The sequence below is a fragment of the Humulus lupulus genome, chromosome 4 (assembly GCF_963169125.1).
Source record: "Humulus lupulus chromosome 4, drHumLupu1.1, whole genome shotgun sequence".
Classification (NCBI taxonomy): Eukaryota; Viridiplantae; Streptophyta; class Magnoliopsida; order Rosales; family Cannabaceae; genus Humulus; species Humulus lupulus.
This window is the reverse complement of record NC_084796.1, coordinates 106,578,122-106,597,301: the sequence shown is the minus strand read 5'-3', so window position 1 is coordinate 106,597,301 and position 19,180 is coordinate 106,578,122. Positions and strand designations below refer to the sequence as shown.

Genomic DNA, 19,180 nt, shown 5'->3' with positions numbered 1-19,180 from the left:
GCAACGGTTTGAGTCATAGTTACGACGTCCGTTTCCGCTCCAGCGGGCTAGTCAGGGACTTGGCCACTCGTGCTTCTTCCAAGTTTATCCATCTCTGGGCCTTGTTCAGGAATTCATCCACGGTCCTGACACCCTTCCTCTAGATTTCTTTCCATAGATTGCCCCCAACAAGGATTCCAGTTCTCATAGGCATGAGTTTGGAACTTTCGTTTGCGTCTCTAGCTTGGGCCGCGACGTTGGCAAACCTGCTCAGATAAGCTTTTAAGGGTTTCTCTGGCCTGCTGCTTTACGTTTGCAAGGGAGTTCGCCTTGATGGGAACTGCTTGAGAGGCTCAGAATACCCTCTTGAAATCGGCAGAGAAACTTTTCCACGAGCTGATAGAATGTTTCTTATATTGCTTAAACCATTGCCTAGTTGGCCCGATCAGAGTCGAAGGGAATATCAAGCATCTTAGCTCGGGCCCGATATTATGGGCCATCATTAGGGTGTTGAACATCCCCAAGTGATCCGATGGATCTCTGTCCCCATCAAATTTGGATAGATGGGGCATCCTGAAACCCAGCGGGTACACCGTTGCTGCGATGTTGGGGGAAAAAAGCTCGAGCTCGTCCCCCGAGTCGTATTCATCTTTTCCTTTCTCTGATAGGAGTCTCTTCATTAGCTCCTCCATCTAAGCTAACCTTTCGAGGGTTTGGTCTTTGATCCCTTGGTTGTTCGGGGGCTGTTTAACAGCTCCCGTCCCATTGTACACGTTAGGCGGGTCATTATCCCTCCAAGCTTGAGCTTGGTTTGGTGGGACATTCCCATTGTCACGTATTTCGGAAGGACCATCCTCTCGGCGAGCATGACTTTCATTTCTGGTCGGATCTCCCCTATACGAGTTGAGGTGATCTCGAAGGTCGGTCCGCGGGGCGGCTTGAGGGCTTTGTGCCGAACTTAGATGATTTCTCAGGTCTCCACCAGATCTGCCACTTCAGTGGCTTTCGGTCCAATAATTCCCATTAGAGAAGCTCAGAGCCTGCTGTCGAGGGTGAGGATCTGGGACATTTTCGTGCACTCGTGGGGGATGAGCAGGAACAGCAGGAGGAAGGTTCCTCCTGTTGTTTCCGTATGCAAGAATGTTTCGGGCAGGATGACGAGGAGATGGATATCTTATCGGCGAAGGAGGATGTATGATCGATGATGCAATTCTAGTTTCGTCAGGTCAGACCAAACTAGCCCATGGTCTCTTTGCTCCAGTGCCTCCAGCCCTCTGCGTCTGGTGATCCGATCGCTGCGCGGGGGGGCTAGCCAGAGCAGGTTGGCCACGCGAGCTCCCCCCAGATCTCCTTCTTGAACCGTTGCGAGCTCTCCTGGGTGCATTCGATGGTGGAGCCGAACTTGGGGTTGAAGTTCTGACTGACCGGCTGACTCGTTGATGGTCCCTGGGAAAATCATCAAACATAGTTTCCCTGTGATGGTGCGACATGGGCGCAGAACTCGGGGTTGAGGTTCTAAGCGATCGACTGGGCCTGGGCCGACTATCCCGGCAGGACTTGTGAGTCTTGCTTTGCTTCTTTACGACATTAACGTCGGTCGCAAGAGGGGGTAGCCGGGTCAAGACTTCCTCAATTTGCTTATTTTCATTGGCTAGATGGCTCCTCAACTGCATGTTCTCCATCTCCACCGCCGTCAGGTAACCCGGGTTCAGATTTGGCGGTAGGGGCGCTGAACTTCCGGTGTCGTCATGGTCCATCGGTTGTTTCCCTGATCGTTGCTGAATCTCTGGGTTTTGTTCGTTGGACACAGCGATATGGTGAGCCTCCTGCCCACCATGCTGATCTGTTTCGTTACCATGCCTTGAACGAGTGACCACCATGATAAACTTTTCGCGATAGCACTAACCTAAATCCTTTCAATGAAAGCACCAAACTGTTGAAGCGGATTTTCGCCAACAGTGAATTATATGAATAACTGGGATGGATTAGTGCTTAATGGTAAACTGTAATAAGAAAATGATAATGCTCAAGGATGTTGGCAATTAGCTGCAAAGAAAATGATCACTTATTTTTACGTGGATCGGAGGTTAAAATCCCCCTAGTCCACGAGTCGATATTATTGCTATATATTTCTCTCTATTTTTACAGAGTATTTGCATTATAGAAAGAATTCAACCCCTTGCACTACCCAGGATCCTGGTATTTATAGGAGAATGATCTCTGGGTAGGTATTAGGTTCATCCCAAGATCTCTTGATCCTTCACATCATTTCTGCGACATTGATGATTGATATCTAAATTTTACATTGAAGTGTAGTCTAATCAACAAATAAAAAGGTAATGGGCTGCATGGCCTAAATCAGGCGTGTGGTGTCTGATCACGCACGTTTATATTACGTATCCAGGAATTCGGGAATAAAACAGACACGTGATGTCTGTTTTATGCACGTTTATATTGCGTGGTCAACTTTATAAAGACCTTGAGGTATGTCAGACCTTTAGCGTACCTCGAGCTTAACGTAATGTTAGCTCGTGCCTTTTGATGCCGTATTACACAAAATGGTTCCAGGTGATAGGTTGCTAAATGTCTCAACAGCTCGAGCTATTTGTATAGGGGATGGCACCGAATGTTCTCGGATGAGAGGTGAACACGTGGTGCATCGATTATGACTTTTTATTAGCTCGCTGTACCCGAGATGTCTTAACAAGGTACGTGCTGATTTTCAGGGCGTACAATGCCTATTTGTTGTTTGCAGATATATTTTGAATTTAAAAAAAAAAAAACATGTTGGTATGCGGTGGGTTAATGTTTATTTGTTGTCTTATTGTTGTTTCATTAACACTGTATTTTTGTAGATATAAAACTTTAAAAAACGTATTTTTGAAAACTTCAGTTAGTATTTTTTTTAAAAAAAAATCAAGCACCGTAAAATAGTAAAAAAATACAAAAAAAAAATATATTTTTGAAAAAACCTCTTATTATAATTGAGTAGTTGACAATTAATGACTAACTATATATTATTTTTTAATAGAAAATTTTTTGGAGTGCATAATTTGGATAATAAAAAATAATTTAAAAAACTAATTTTTATATGTTCTTAATAAGTATTAAATAAATTATTAATTTTTTTTGTATTAATTTACTTCTTGTGCATTAAAGTATAATTATAAATATTGAGTTAAATATAATATTATTTTTTTCTTTACTTTGGCACAAAAATTACTTATTGCATGGTCTAAATCTAATTTGTAATCAAATCAAGAAATTAAATGCACTTTTTAAATACAAGTGACATTTGCTTTTGGAATGTGCCAAACTTATTTTATTTTATTAAAATTGGTAATAAATTTGATAAAATAATAAAAGAAGAGTTTATATTTTTTTGGACGCTGTGTTTTATCCAATTACCTGTTTAGACACTGTGTTTTGATAAATGAATTTTTGGATTCTGTGTTTTGTAAAATTGTTTAAATAGAACCTTAAACTCAATTTTAGTCAAAATTTTATGAGCTAAAATTAAAAATAATTTACCAAATTAATAATTTAAAATAAACATAAAATTATTTTGCTTAATAACTGTATTGTTATATTCAATTTTGTTTTTATCAAAATTGAATTTAAGAGTTTATTTAAACTATTTTACAAAGATTCTAAAAAAAAAAAATTAAATAAATAATAAGACAAACAAAGTCGAAAATATATAAACCCATACAAGAAAACCGAGAAGTAAGCCGAATGAAAATTGGAGGGCTGGTCTAAAAGATCGAAACGTGTCGCCACATAAGACTATCAGAGGCAAAACACTCGAAACTTGTCTGTGTGAACCTAGAACGTAGACTACTGTTTCACCACGATCTTCTCTTGAATACCCTTCATTTTCACCACTAATTACGAACGACTCCACAACCCCATTCAACTTGAGCTTCACATAGAAAGAAAAGTACAGCGTTACAGCTAGTTTACAGGTGGGACTGTAACTAGGTTGCTGTTGTTGATGTTCTCTCTACTCTAATCACTATTTGATTTAAGCTCCAACTTGCACAAACATGGAGACGCTAAACCTGAAAAGGCTACTAATAAAACAACCGTAGTAACGGAACCTGATGTGAAACACCACACCACACGCTCACCCTCTCTCTCTCTCTCTCTCTCCATTGATAACCAACCTGAGAAGCTCTGTTTCAGGTAGATATACAGCTTCAGGTAGATATACTTGTCTCTGATACGAAACAGAGGATCTGTTTTGTAGTTATTGTGATCCAATCCAACAGTTCTCTTTTTCTCTCGATTCAATCACAAATCGGTAGAATCTTTTCTGGTGTACGTCGATTCTTTCTCTCTTTCTATTTCAATTTCAGTTTTCGCTGCGAATTCTATTTGGGTTTTAGATTAGCTGATCTGGGTTTTCGTTAAATTTTTCATTTGTTTTTGGGTGACAGAGTTATGGCTGAAGTGAACAGTGTAATCAAGATTGGTCAAACTGAGTTTTGTAGACAGAAATACGAAACCCCGTCAAATGGTTTGTGGAGATTCTCACCGGAGCAGACGAACCAGGGAGAAACTCAGTTATTCCTTAGCTCTGAAGAACCGGACCTCAATCTGGGACTCTCTTTAAACGGACTTTACGCCAGAAGCTCCAAAGAAAAGAATCTGATTCGGTCATCGTCGTCCGTCGCCGGATTTCTCGCTCAAGACCGAGTTCTCGGATACTCCACCCACCGGCAAGAAGGTTCTTTCCTTTCTCTCTCAAGATCTTGCTCGCTTCCGGCGGAGACGAACGAGACGGCGATCAAGCTCAGGGACTTGCAGACGATGAGAAGAATGGCGGCCAAGAAGAGATTGGTTGAGAAACAGAGAAATTGTAGGGAAGCCCTTGACGAAGATAAGCCTCCTCTGGCACCGGCACCAGCGCCGGAGACGGCAGCTTGGGCGGCCGCTTCTGCAGCGAAAAGCGCCGCACTTAGTCGCGCCATTAGTAAGATCAAAACTCAGGGATATGTATCCAGTAACTATCGACAATTAGAAGGTATAGACTGCTCTATTTTTTCTTAAAATTATTATTTGTTTATTTACTTTTTTATGTTTGGGAGTTAAAATTGAACTCAGAACTTTTATGAGAGATAAATATGTGCTAGTTAGACATGGACGATAACAAATAAAAATATTAAAAAAATGTTGTCCGCAAACAAAACTCTACTAAAATTATTGCAAAGTTCATTAGAATGGTTGATGATGTAATTTTGCATACTTTGTTTCAAAACAAATATCACATTAAGACTAAAGAGAAGAGGAAAACTGTCTTCTTCTTTGAATTGGTATCTGAACATGTTCTGTGAAGTCTTTTTCTTGTAATGCTACTGATTAGAAAATAGGAAAAGTTAAGGATAAGGGTTATTGAGAAATCCCCTGTTACAATTTCCTAAACAAGCCTTTTTTTTTTCCTGATTTTCCTCAACAGGACATGAATTCCTAACTTCTGCTAGAGACAGCACTGAGTCCAATTCGCGACATGAGCAAAGATATGCCGTGGAACCTCCGATGGTTGCCTCCTCAGAGGAGGTGACCGGAGACAGAAGTGTTGAGTCTTCGGACAATGAGCCAAAGCATAGTCCATTGAAGAAGCTCAAAGTTTCAAATGGCATAAAGGCCATGGACAATTGGATGGATGTGATGAACAGAATGCCTAGTGTGACAACCACTGGGGATGGTCCTAATGGGAGGAGAATAGAAGGGTTTTTGTACAAGTACACCAAAGGTCAAGTGAGCATTGTATGTGTTTGCCATGGAAGCTTCCTCTCCCCGGCCGAATTCGTCAGGCATGCCGGAGGCAAGGAGGTCGTGAATCCTATGAAACATATCCATGTCTGCACTGCGTATCGCTTGTAGATCAAACATCAATCAGTGGTGGTGGTAGCATTTTTTTGTCACCCCTTTTATCAACAATGTTTTGACTAGCGATGAGAACTAAGAAGCTCAGCTATTAATTTTTTTTTTAGAATTTAACTAAATCTTCCTTTTATGCTTAGGTTAGAATTAATATCTAGATTTCTGGTGAATGGATGAATCAGCTGTTTGATCATGTTCTTACTTTTGGTAGTCCTTCCTCTGAAAAAGAGGTATCACAAAAGATAGAGAAAAAATGTACTAAGTAAAGTCAACAAATGATTTATGCGCATCTTCTTATACGACAAGTTTTACATTGTCGTTTTCTATGTATCATTTTACCTTTTGAATTGTGACATCATTTTAAGATTAATTTGGTATAGGGAGCAACCATGGCACATAAAATTTATACTCGATTGTTATATTTGGATACCCACAACTTATTCCAGTGGTTAAAAAAGTATTATCAAGTATGATATTGTTTTGTGATCCAACCCTAATCATTTGTATGGTGTAAGTGAGGGATGTCAATATTGTATATGGATAGACAATGGTATCGGCAATTATGGTGTAAATATGACATGTGAAATATGTTAAGTTGGTGGTTATTAAATAGTTGTGATTGTTGATGACTGGTTTTCATCAATTAGTGGGGTGTTTTTAGATATAGGAAATTTGTGGGAGAGAAAGGAAGATGTTTCGGAAGAATGGAGAGAATAGTTTATGGAAACTTGGAAGGAAATCTCAGTTTGGTTACAAAGTTTTGGTTTCCTCTTAGAATTTTTTTTTGGTTTGGAACTAGTTCCTCCTCCCTCATTTATAGGGAGAATGAGCATTTAATTACACTTAATGCCCTTGGTGGAGTACAATTAATGAGACAAATAAGAAATACATTAGGTCAACTATTTCCTAGGCGTAATATATGCCTTGAGCAGTGTGTCGGGTCAGAGTCATGTTTCTGGGGAAGCTGTGTGTCAGAGACTAATCTGTTCTTGTAGACGTGGGTCAGGGACCTGTTCCAAAGATTCGGCAGAGTGTGAACAGGATCTTCAAGATCTTTTAGCTTTACTCTTTCTCACTAGGTACCTGTAGATCTCCCCAGAGAACCTTTTGTGTCATGGGTTTGCTTTCGGGCCTTTTTCATGAGAATTGGTAATTCCTTATCTCCTTAGCTGGTGTCATCGTACACGTTTGGGATGCATACAAGGACTCTCTTGACCTTTTTTGGTTCTCGTGCAATATAGGAAAGGACTAGCACCCTTTTAGTGGATTGCTCTTCACTAGGGTATCTTCTTCTAATGCAGGAGATTGAGATTACTTTTAGACTATCTCGTTGATCTCTCCCTTGAGACGAACCTTGGATCGAGCTTTGAGGTGAGCGCATTTTCTCTCTGTGAGGTGATTTACCCTTTTACTTGATGAAGACCCAAAGTCTATGTTCTCAGGACATGAGGGTGACTAACCAATAGCTAGTTGTGAGGGCTAGTCTTATGTTAACTAAGACCTTGGTTTAGCATGGACCCTTGTTGTGTTTAAGCTTAACTTCGGTCTCATTGTCTTCCGAAGGGGAAACAATTCTCTTAACTTATCCCTGGCATGTACCCTGTCAACATGTTTTTTGGGTACAAAAACTGACCCCAGTTCTTTGAGACATAGTTAAGTCTAGAAGAACTCTGTTGGTTAGGGAGGGGACTTGTTTCCCCTTTGCCCTTGGATGGCTCTACTTGTGCATCGTTCTCCTGCTCTATAAGACTTGGTGTGTCTTATTAAATGTGGATTCTTTAGTTGTTATTTAGGTTGTGGTGGAGCCTTCGCCTTGTTGCAATGCTTTGCATTTTGGTGTCCTTGTAAGGTGCTTTTCGCGAGGCTCCTGTCAAGGATCTTTGGAGTTCCATGGTTTGGCCCCAGTTGGAAAATATTCAGAGATGGTCCTTCCAACCTCTCGGTTATCCCCACCCTAATTTCAAAATCTTTTCCTAAAAGGAAAGTTGTTTCCCTCCTTTGTGTAGATGGTGCTTTTGGTGCGTCTTAGCCAAGAATAAACTTCTCGTGAAGGGGGGCCCTTGTAAGGCATCTTAAGGAACCCTTTTTGAATGATCTTTGGATGCCAGTGGTTAATTTCCTAGAGGACTCTCTCAAGATGCTCGTAGGGCGTCCTTTTGGAGGTTTGTCTTGATGTCCGATTGCTTTTTGCAAGGTGCTTCAAGGAGCTCCTTTTCATGTACTCGAGGCATTTACTCTTTGAGGATATTTGTAAGGTTTCGTTGGGAGTATTTTTCAAAGGATCACTAGATACTTTCTATTTGGTTTTTCCATGGGCTTGTTTAAGGTGTGTGAGGGCTCCTCTTTGTCCCCTTGAGAATTTATGTAAAGTGCTCATGGAACTCTTTTGAGACGTGTTCGTGAAGCTTATTCTTATAAACTCCAACTTCACTTTTGTTGTGGGGTGAGTTTATTGAGGGAATATACTCCCTTGAATAACCTATTTGAGAAGCCCCGAGGGCGTCTCGTTTAGGTCGATTGCATGTTAATGTCTTGTTTTTGGGACTTGTTTAAGTCGATTTAGTATGCCTTTTATAAGTTGACGGGTGGCTTGTTTAAGGTGCTTATGGACATCTCTTATGTCACTAATGTGTTGATACACTGTAACGTCCTACGTTTTCGGGTACCTTTAAACGACTCGGGTCGGTATTTTTCCCTCGGGTTAAGAATATTATTTTAAATAATATTATATTTTGTTTGTAAGTATTCCATGAGTTATTGCTAGCCAAAATATGAATTTTGTGATTTTAAATGTCAAGATAAGACTTTCGGTTCTGGACCGACACAAAAACCCTGATCGGGTAAAAATCTCGGAAAATAAAACGAAAAATCATGGCAATTATATTTTGGGCATAAAATACATTCATAAAAGTTAAAGTTTGGTCAAAAATAATAAACCTAAAAGAAAATGGAAATTTTAGGGCATTTTGTGTTAAATGCCTAATTTTGCCGAAATGAGGAATTTTATTCCATGAATGGACCTTAGGTTAAATTTTATTATGTGATTAATTAAATTAAATGTGAGAGACATTTAATTTAATGAATTAATGTTAAGTTTGGTGATTAAAACTTAATAAGAGTGAAAAAATGTGTCAAAAGTCAATTTGGACTTTTCTTCTTATAAACCTTTATTAACCTTTATAAAAAAATAAAAAAAAAATAAAAAAAATTAATGGTCACATATATGGAAAATGGTGGCTGGCCATGTGCTATTTTAGAGTGGTGTGAACCCAATTTTATAAAATTCAAATCCCATTTAATTAAGAAGTCAAGTGGGCAAGTGGGTAGAAAAGCACTCAAGTGTTTTGTGATATTTTGAAGAGTTGTGTGAGCCATTCTAACCCCCAAATCCGACCACTCTCCCTCCCTCATTCACTCTCATCTGATTTTTGAAGACTCTCTCAAGTGTTCTCTCCATTTTCAACCCCAAGAACACCAAAGAAACTTGGAAGCTAAGTCTTGGTCTAGGAAGGGTTTTCCCTAAGGTAAAGTTTCATTAATCTAGACTTTTGTTAAGTTTTAATCATAGAGTTTCAAATAGCTAATTACCTATGTTGTTGGAGGAAGTTGGTTAGGGTTTTTGAAAGGTTTTGAAGGAGTCAAAGCTTATAGGAAGGTCCAAACCTTAAGCAAGTATACCAAAGAGGTAAAAAGTTTACTTTTGATGATTTTGTTGTAGGGTTTTTAGTTTTAAGCATTATTTTGTATATCTAATGCTTAGAGTTTCTTGTTGATGATGTAATAAGGTTATGATAGTTGTTTAATAATTTTTATGATGCATGTGTATTGATTTTTGAAAATGGGAACCAAAACCCCCAAGGGTTTTGTAGGATACCCTAAAACAAAACATGTTTTAAGCTGTGACTTCCAAGGGGTCAAGTAGCCACTGTATATTGTTTTTGTAAAATTAAATTGTACTGTTATGTTGTTGAGATTGAGTACATAAAATTGAGCTTTTGAAACACTAAAAAATGTTTAGAAATGAGTAAGTTATGCTATTTCAAAGTTTAGGTAAAAAACTGTTTTTTCGTATTCTCATTTTCGGAACCAAGTTTGGACAGCCACTGTATAGGGCAAATGAACCCAGTTTTTTTCTAAAATTTTGTGGACATATTTCTGGCATAACCTATTAGTCCACTGTAAAATTTGGTAAGAAAATATTGAACGGTTTGAAAGTTATTAACTGTCAAAGTTTGGAAAAAATAAGGACTTGAAAATAAGGTCATTTTTACCTCATTGTTGGAAAATGATTTCACCAATCAAAAATGCTCATTTTGACCTAAGATTTTACAAAGACCTAAATGGCATAACAAAAATGGAATTGGGAAATTTTGGTAACAATTGGGTAAGTAAATTTCAAGTTATGAACTAACGAAGTATGTAGTTAAAAATGTGAAAAATATGTTTTTCACACTTAGTGTAAAAATGAGATTTTGGAACATAAGGTAAAAAGTAAAATTTTGTTTATTTCAAGATATAAATTGGTAAGTCTTGAAATCATATTTTCACTAAAATTACCCCTTTGAGTTTAAATGAATTATTTTTCTAGTAAGTAAAATTGATTAATTGCTTTTGGGAAAATTAATTAGTCAAGATGAGAAATTTATAACGGTTTTCCTAATTAAGACAAATTAGGCAATTTTCTTAAAACGGTTTTTAGATATTAAAACCTTAAGAAAAATAAAAGGAAAATTTAAAGAGTTTATTTTCTTTAAAAATAATTAAGGAATTTATTTGTATTTTCTGGATATAATACCGGCTAAAATCTTACATATTTTAACCGACTAGTCGAAAGTGCGGGTTAATAGTGATACCTTGAAAGAGTAAGATTTTTAGCGGGTTGTGGGGAAATACCATTGTGATACCCGAGCCTAGGTATCGAGACTTTAGGATAGGTCTCCCCGAGACTTAGGGTTTAGTCTCGAATATTTTGTATGACTTTTCTTAATAGGTTTAAAACCAAATAAGGATTATAAATCCTTACAAATGACTTTTATTAAAATGACCCAACTGCCCAAAATAATAATAATGAATTATGAGTGCCATAATTAATCCGAGTATACTGTATGGATAACTACAGTATTGGCTAAGCGTAACTGGACTGAACGTTGGAGGGTGAAAACCTGTTGAGCGCTAAGGACTTTAAGTAAGTCAACTTATATTGTATGGCTGCAACATGAAATGATTATTGTCTTGTATGTTAGTATAGGGATACATGCATATATATAGGCTGTCATAGAAAGTTGCTTAGAGACATTAGTCTAGTGAGTGCTGATTTAGAAAATATGAACGGTAGAAGTCCGTCATATCCTAGACGGTTGATCCCCGTCACACTGCTTGATTTTATTTATGTCCGGTTCATTACCGCGACGAGTGGCCATGAGATGAGGATAAGATGGTTAAACCTAGGGGCGCCAAGATAAATGGGACCTAGGGGCCCTCATGCTTACTTAATCATTGGACAGTTAGAATCCGAGCAAGTGCTCTGATAAGTTATTCCCGGATAGCAGCCGTGAATATTGGCCATTCCGTGAGAGTGCCTAGAGATACTAGGGGTTGCCAAGATTGAGTGAGGTTGAACACCCTAGGGGCAGCTGCTCACCAGCACCACTGATTAACATAGAAGTCTCCGAAAAATCGTGTAAATTGGATTACACTCTTGAATATGTAGTGATGCCCTAGGTAACACGATAGTTACCCTTGATGAGAATATTTATTGGCTAGATCTTAGTGTGGGGACTCAGTTCTCTTTTACAGATTAGCAATTATGTTGGAGGGCGCGTTACGCATGAATTGTTGGAAATTGTCGAGCGTTGGTCTCGAATTATGTGGTGATATAATATATCTGCTTGCTCTTGGATTTTCTGAGCGCAGGGATATAATTGTTGATAAGATATAGTTGTGATATAATATATCTGCTTGCTCTGGGATTTTTTGAGTGCAGGGATATAATTGTTGATAAGATGTAGTTGTGATATAATATATCTGCTTGCTCTGGGATTTTCTGAGTGCAGGGATATAATTGTTGATAAGATATAGTTGTGATATAATATATCTGCTTGTTCTGGGATTTTTCTGAGTGCAGGATTTTTATCTAGTTACGAATTAATTTATCATTGGTTATCAGGCATGACCATAAGTTTGCCAGGACGCTTTAGCGTTCTTGAAATTGATTGTGTAGGGTCCGGATGGGTCCGGATCCCTATTTCTCTATCTGCTTTGTTTGGAAGTTGATCTTACTAAGCGTTTTCGCTTACCTAGTTGTTTCATGTTGTAGGTAAGAGCAAGGGCAAGGCAGAGCAGTGAGCGCTGGAGTCTTCCTTGCAAATGTACATGTGGACCGACCTTTTGGGAAGCCTTTTTATTTTTGGAAATGTTGTGTAATTTTCCTAAACTAGGCTCACTCTAATCTTTATAAAACATGTTTGTAACTAAATGTTAAGTATGGCCATACGACTTTTTAAAAAGTTTTTTTTTCTATGGGTTTTTGAGACATTTTGTTAAATGAAAACATTTATATTTCCGCATTATCGAGTCTTGAGAATCTGGGTCGTTACATACACTCTTTAGTAGTAACCTATTAATGCACACATGGGTGTCTTTTTCGATCGACCGCATGTTTATGCCATTTTCCCAAGACCCGTTTGAAGCGGCCAGTTGTCGTCTCTTATAGGCTGACTACATGTTAATATGTAGTCTTAGGTGATCTATTTAAGGTGCTCATAGACATTTTTTTAGGTCGTTGATGTGTATACCACTTTCTAAGTGTGATGCGGGGGCATCCTTTTTAAGTGGGTTACTCATTTGTGCGGCTTGTCATGGATCTCATTGAAGTTTCTCCTTTGGACCTTGTATAAGATCACTTATTGTAAGCATATGTGGAGACGTATTACTCGAGGCTATGGAGAGCCTTTCTCGCTTGATGCGTGAGGATTTATTCTTTCTTCCGCGAGATGCATTTGTTGGGTTTGATTACTTCACACAAGGCTCATATGGTTTGAGCCATTTGATTAAATTAGCCGCGACGAGATGCAAAGTGGTTCAAAGAGCTTACGTATTGTCATCAAGGTGTGAGGTTGATCCATTTTATTAAATTGAGCTCACCTACAACCTTCCATGGCATGAGGGATGTACGTTGATTGTATCAGAGCAGATAGGTTTCTGGGCTTCCTTGGAGGGAGTGTTCCATCTGTACTCATTTTCATTGCTCAACTTCTTTCGAGGATGCTCTTCTAGGCCAGGTTCATTTGATGCCAATTTATGCTCAGTCTGCCGGGAAAAGGCCCACAATTCTGCCAATATTAAATCCATGGCCTGGCAAGGATGTAATATGAGAAGCGATCATTTCCTTATTGTGAGGATATGTGACGCCTCCTGTAAACGTCTTTCCTCCGTGCATATATGGTAAACATCTTTAAATATCAAGACCCATTTAGATTTTATAAACCTAACATATATATCAATGTAGAATCAGTCAATAACTGATTAGGATTAGATTTAATTATTTAATTAATATTTTAGTCAAGTAAAAATATCTCTTTTAAATAATAATTTAATAAATAAAATAATTCAAAATATAACATTTAAAATTTGAACAATTCAGTATCAATGGACAGTGGATAATAAAAACATATTAATGGTGGATAATATTATGAGAAAACCCTAGTTTTCTCTCATCCTCTTATTAGATCGCCGCCCACTTTCTTTATTGCCTCTGGTCAGGCTCGCTGACCCTTTTAAGGGTCTAGGTGTGGCTCTGCTCGGGAGGTGTTGTTATGTGACCTCCCATGGTTGGAATCGTTCCCCTCTACCCTAGGTTTTTTCTCTCTTCTCCTGCCCCGTGGCTCCAATTTTGTTTGGATGGTGGGAGTCTCTTCTCCGGCTTGTGCTTCCGTGTTCCTGTGCGTGGGCCTCTCCTCCAATTGGTTTGGCTTGGTTGGGCTGCGGTTTTCTTGTCTGAGAGGTGTGGGCGCCTAGTCGGGCTTGCGTTGGTGGGGATGGTGGTGCGTCAAAGGGTCACGGGAGATAACTTTCCGGTGGAAGTGGTTGGTACCGAAAGAGTAAGAGACTTCAGGGTTGGGTCGGTGTTGGATTGCATTGGGAGTTCTCTCTATTTGTGTTTTAATGTCTCGATTTTCTTTTATTTTAATGTCTTTTTTTTTTTTTCATTTCCAGAATAAAGGTGGAGTTTATCCACTGCCCTGCTAGATTAGTGGGGGGTTTAGTTTGTATGGCAATGGAGAATAACTTTAAGTCCTATTGAGTGGCTGGTGTTTCATCTAGCTACTTAGTTTTCTTTTACAGGGATCTCGATCATGCTTCCCTTCGTCTTAAGATTAAGGAGATTCATCGATCTCTATCCTTATTTACCTTGTGCTTCGTGAATTACCATTCTCTTGAGTCGTGTTTGATGAGCATAGTTGGTCATTGCTATGTTGCTGTTATTTCTTGAATGAATAATGAGTTTATTTTTTCCTAATTTTTATTGGAAGACTTTTGGCTGATTGTCATTAGTGGGATAAATATGTCATATGCTCATTTGGTTTGGAAACCTAGTCTACCTCGCACTCTTTTGATGCTGAATAACTGGCAGCTTATTGGACCTTTAATTGGGGTAGCTATTAGGGTTTTCTTCATTTTTATTGTAAACAACTTGGTAAGCCTATTATTTTTTATCATGCTCATGAGTGTTATCTTCATGTAATGGACTATGTTTGATTTTCCTATTAATGGAAATTTCCTTACCTTTCAAAAAAAAAAAAAAAAGGACAATTCAAATTTGGGTCTAGCCTAGTGTTACACGTCAGTCACTGTCAGTGACTGGGCGTGTGGCAACATGTGGTGCTCCCCAATTTTTCTCATATATTTATTTGATTGATAAGATAAAATATCTATGCATTAAAATAATGTATTATTTCATAAATGCATAAATATCATTTAATTCAAAATTAATTTTTTTCTTATCAAATCTAAATAATTTATTATAATATAATAAAATAATATCATACTCTCTTAATATTAATTAATTTTAAGTCAATTAATATCATTCTCAACTAATAGATAATTTTCAAATAAAACATATTAGTTAAATCAATTAATTAATTAATTATATCTAATTATCACATAATTATACATTTGTCCTTAAAAATTAATTCATAACAATTTTAGTCATTTATCAATTTATTTTGTCAATACCACCCACACCCTAGGCAGTGTAGTATAGAGATGACTTGAGGGCTATAATACTACACTTCAATAAACTAGACTATTAATTAAGCTCTTTAATTAAATAATATTATTTATTAATTCAATTATTACTCCACTATAAATATGAAATTGAACTCTTAGTTATTAAAGAATTATATTTACAGAATTATTTTGTGCAGTCCATTGATATAATCATTTCATGTAGTTTTATCCTCCAGTTATTGATTCGTTAATTATAGCTGGTCAAAATTTACCATTTTACCCTTCTAATTACCTCTTGTTCCTTAAGTACCATTAATTCACTAGTGAACAATTAATCTATAATCATACTATAAATTCGAGCTCAATAACTATTCAATTATAGAATTAACCTTTAAGGGAACCAATATTCCATCCTTACAGGAAAGCTTGGATTTAAAATATTGTAAGATCATGTTCCCAACCATTCATCCTATTGAATCACCAAAATAAAAGTCATTATCCTCATTATTCTAAGACACCTTAACGAGTGAATCAAAAGACCCAACAGACATGAACATGAGTTCATGACTACTCATAATTTAGACTGATCTACATATGATCATCGTATTGATATGAATTGGGAAATTTGACTTTTAATGCATTAAGTGGTACTGTATAGGAAAATGATACCAAGCTAAAAAAACATTACATTTTTATTCTAGTATTCTTTGGATTCCCAAAAATGCCCCTATCATAAATTTCCCACTCTTTTTCTCCGATTGTCTTCTCCCTCTCTATCTCTAACGTTTTCCCTCTCTGTCTCTGAAGCTCTCGTACACAAAAAAATAAGTCAACTTAATCTATACAAATTTTTGAGCTTGGATTTCAGGGGCAAGTTGTGAATCTTTCAAGGCAAGAACTTCATTTTGATTTCGGATAAAAATTGTATGGGTAAGTATGTATTTGTTATATATAGTGAGGAAACTTGTTTATCAACATTGCTTTTGCTATTTCGAATAGATCTGTGTATGCCTTCATGTTTTATTGTAATTTTTCACTATCAGAATGGATTTTCGCTCCTTTCTTGGTTTTTTTTCCTGGGATTTTTGTCTGACTCGATAGGACTCGATGGACCCCGATAAGCCCTCATATGTTTATATTATTTGTCTACCTCGATATGCCTCGATGAGACTCGATGGTCCTCGATGAACCTCGACAAAACCCTCACATATTAGGGAAAATGACTACCTCGATAAGACTCGATGGTCCTCGATAAAACCCTCACATTAGGGGATAATGGCTACCTCTATGGTCCTCGATGGACCTCGATAAAAACCTCAGACTTTTAGGAACAATGGGACCTCGATCAGACTCAATGGTCCTCGATGGACCTTGATAGAGGCATAGAACTTAATTTATGTAGTGTATGCCCCGATGGGACTTGATGGGTTGACCTTGATAGTTTGATAGTTTGACCTCGATATGACTCGATTTTTTGCTGTTTGATGTTATAGTTTTAATTTTTGACCTATTTTTTTATGTTTTTTTTTATACAGATTTGTCTGTTTCCATATTTGTTGCATTCAATGGTGTTTGGGAATTGGAAAATAAGGATTGGATTTTCAGGGATGTTGAAAACCAAGTTCTGCCTTTGGAGAAGGGTGTGACGTATGAGCAACTACTTGACATTCTGTACGATGAGCTTGAAGTGGATAAATGTGTTCATGACTTGAAAATTGAGGTCCAGTACACATGCCTATCACAATCTGTCAAACCTACCCTTATAAAAAATGATAGGCATGTGCGTGCATTCATTGGGTTAGCATCGAAATCTGTAGAGAAGCTGATTCCTCTATGTGTGACATTGATTAAGAAGGGAGGTATAAGAAATGCACCGGCCTCTCCCAGCGTTAATAAAGAAGTTTGATTTAAAGAGAACATTTCTCCTCCATGTCATGGTTTCAAAGGAACTCAAAGTGAGGTTGGAAGATTTGTTCTTGAGACAAATCCAGACGTCATAGTCCATGATGATATCCCAGTTAGAGATCCCCCATATTTGCATGACACGGTGGAGTATGATCCCTATGGCTATGATCCTTATGTCAACGACGATCCTATTTCTGATGCAACAGATCTTGGTGGGCCAGATATTAGGGTAGAGTTGCCAACACAGAGTTCAGATGTTATGGTAGTTGAGGAGCGCATAATAGAAGATTGGCAAACACCTGGGACCAGCAATAGTCGTCCAGGTCCAAGTAGAACCGATGATAGTTTTAGATGGAGTTCTCCATTGGAATTAGGTGAAGATCGTAGAACATGGAGTGCTCCCATGTTCACCAAAGAGGATATAGAGGCCTCACATCAACATCATTCCTCAACCAGCAAAGCTTCAGGAGAATTGCACCTTGGCAAGTTTGTTCAGAACAAGCTTGAATTGAAAACCAAAGCATTCATATTTGCGATGTAGAATAATTTTGAGTTTATGGTGAAGAAATCTGGGACTGATGTGTGGTACATTACCTACAAGGATCTTGATTGTGGTTGGAGATTGAGGGGTAAGAAAAAAATGCGATCTGAAATGTTCGAGATTATTGTATACAATGAAGTATACACTTGCTCACAAGAAATTTGAGATAAGGACCACCATCAAGCATCACCGTGGGTTGTTGGGCACCTAATCAAGAGGAAATTTGCTACCGATGGTACTCGGTACGTGAAAAACAACATAAGGGAGGACATGAAGCACCATTTTGGAGTCGAAATGAGCTATGAGAAGGCGTGGAGATGTAGAGAAAGGCTCTTATGTATGCCAGAGGGACACCTGAGGAATCATACCCCAAGTTACTGGGATACCCGTGTCAGTTGGAGCATAAGAACCTAGGTACAATTACTGATTTTGTAGCAGAAGATGGTCGTTTCTTGTATTGCTTCTTTTCCTTCGGTGTTTCTAGGCGTGGTTTCCAGTACTGTCGTCTTGTAATTTGTGTGGATGGCACATTCTTGAAGAATAAGTATGGTGGCCACATGCTCTGTGCTTTTGCCTTGGATGCAAAGAACCAGTTGTTTCCAACTGCGTTTGCATTGGTGGACAGTGAGAACCATAACTCTTGGACTTATTTCATGAGAAAATTGAAGGAAGCCATAGGGGACGTTGAGAACCTTGCTTTTGTATCAGACAGGCATAAAAGCATTAGTCATGCTTTGGAGCTTGTGTTCCCAGATGCCTATCACGGTGCATGTTACCATCACATTTGTATGAATGTGGTGGAAAAATTCAAAACTGATCATTGTCAAGACATCATGGGGTGTGCAGCGTACGCATTTCGAAGAATGGAATTTCACATGTTCTTTGACAAGATTAAGGTAATTGATCCGCCCATTGCTTAATATCTTGAGGGAGTTGGTTTTGAAAGGTGGAGTAGCACTTATTTTCCTGGTAACTGATACAATATCATGACGAGTAACTACGCAGAAAGCTTTAACAATAAAACCAAGGAGGCAAGAAGCTTTCCAGTTGCCACTTTTCTTGAATTCTTAAGATTCACTCTTCAGTCTTGGTTTGCAGATAGACGTGAAAGAGCTGCAAAAGCAACAACTATGTTATCACCTAAGATGGAAAAGGATTTGAAGCAAATAGGTGATAAAGAAATTTTCCTGGATGTCCAAGTCCTTGGTCATCATGAATTTCTTGTGGTCGATGGTAATGGTGATGGTGAGGTGAACTTGGCCACAAAATCATGCTCTTGTTTCATGTTCCAAACCATTGGGATACCCTGTGTACATGCTTTTGCTGCAACCAGAAAAAGAAGCATAAACATTTACTCATTGTGTTCCCCTTACTATAGAATCGAGGCATTGAGGGACACTTATAAAGATACTATTTACCCTGTTGGGAACGAGGATGAATGGGTAATCCCTGATCACATCAGAGATACGGTTGTCAGTGTCCCCGTGGAGAAAACCCCTGTAGGAAGGCCCAAGAAGCAGAAAGTGGGTAGGCGATAGAAAAACCGCTATGCTTCACGCGGGGAAAAGATCGTCAAGCCACGTAAGTGTAGCAGATGTGGTGGTAGTGGGCACAATAGGAAGTCATGTAAGGCCATGATTT

General features: G+C 38.1%; 1 protein-coding gene across 2 annotated transcripts; it reads left to right on the top strand.

Moving 5' to 3' along the window:
* The first annotated feature begins 3,837 nt into the window (after positions 1–3,837).
* LOC133830697 (ninja-family protein AFP3-like) lies at positions 3,838–6,235 on the top strand. Of its 2 annotated transcripts, none has more exons than XM_062260736.1 (3): positions 3,838–4,164; positions 4,419–5,005; positions 5,438–6,235. In XM_062260736.1, the coding sequence occupies exons 2-3, from the start codon at positions 4,423–4,425 to the stop codon at positions 5,863–5,865; spliced, it is 1,011 nt and encodes a 336-aa protein (XP_062116720.1). In that variant the 5' UTR covers positions 3,838–4,164; positions 4,419–4,422; the 3' UTR covers positions 5,866–6,235. The 2 variants fall into 2 exon arrangements, with proteins under 2 accessions (XP_062116720.1, XP_062116719.1); XM_062260735.1 differs by having other exon boundaries at positions 3,846–4,299.
* Positions 6,236–19,180: the final 12,945 nt, after the last annotated feature.